Source organism: Penaeus monodon, chromosome 24 (assembly GCF_015228065.2).
Source record: "Penaeus monodon isolate SGIC_2016 chromosome 24, NSTDA_Pmon_1, whole genome shotgun sequence".
Classification (NCBI taxonomy): Eukaryota; Metazoa; Arthropoda; class Malacostraca; order Decapoda; family Penaeidae; genus Penaeus; species Penaeus monodon.
This window is the reverse complement of record NC_051409.1, coordinates 38291723-38292166: the sequence shown is the minus strand read 5'-3', so window position 1 is coordinate 38292166 and position 444 is coordinate 38291723. Positions and strand designations below refer to the sequence as shown.

The 444-nt window shown below is 34.5% G+C and overlaps 1 protein-coding gene across 1 annotated transcript in view; it reads left to right on the top strand.

Moving 5' to 3' along the window:
* LOC119588784 (TIMELESS-interacting protein-like) overlaps positions 1-444 on the top strand; it is a gene marked incomplete in the record, with an annotated part of 7487 nt that overhangs the window by 1537 nt on the left and 5506 nt on the right. Inside the window, 1 exon segment of the mRNA XM_037937428.1 lies at positions 210-285. Coding sequence (XP_037793356.1) covers positions 210-285 — 76 coding nt within the window.

The following is a 444-nucleotide window of genomic DNA, read 5'->3' as shown; positions in this document are numbered from 1 at the left end:
TGCATTGGACTATGTTTACGAGTCATGCATATTGATTTTCCACTAGAAGGGGGATGCATAAATTTATTCCTGTTATTTTTCTCTTATTAGAATTTTTTGTTAAAGATTATTGTTTTATTAGTGTATATTGACTGATTACTAGTTTTGCATGTCTGGATTTCTCAGAGTTGCTTATTTATCCATGTGTTAATATAACTTCAAACTTTCAGGTCAGCAGGCAAAAGCAGAACCCGTCAAACCAAAGAGAGTTGTAAAAAACCCACAGCCCAAGCTGGATGTCCACCGGTAGGCGCTCGTTTACGTGTGTTGTGTTCATATGAGGTTGGATTTGGTGTGCAACTCTAGTCTTAAAAACAGGTTCTTTATATTTGAAGAGAATAAGAGCTTATATTAGTGGGATATGACATACAGTTTTTTAATCATATAATGTTACTTTTTGCTACA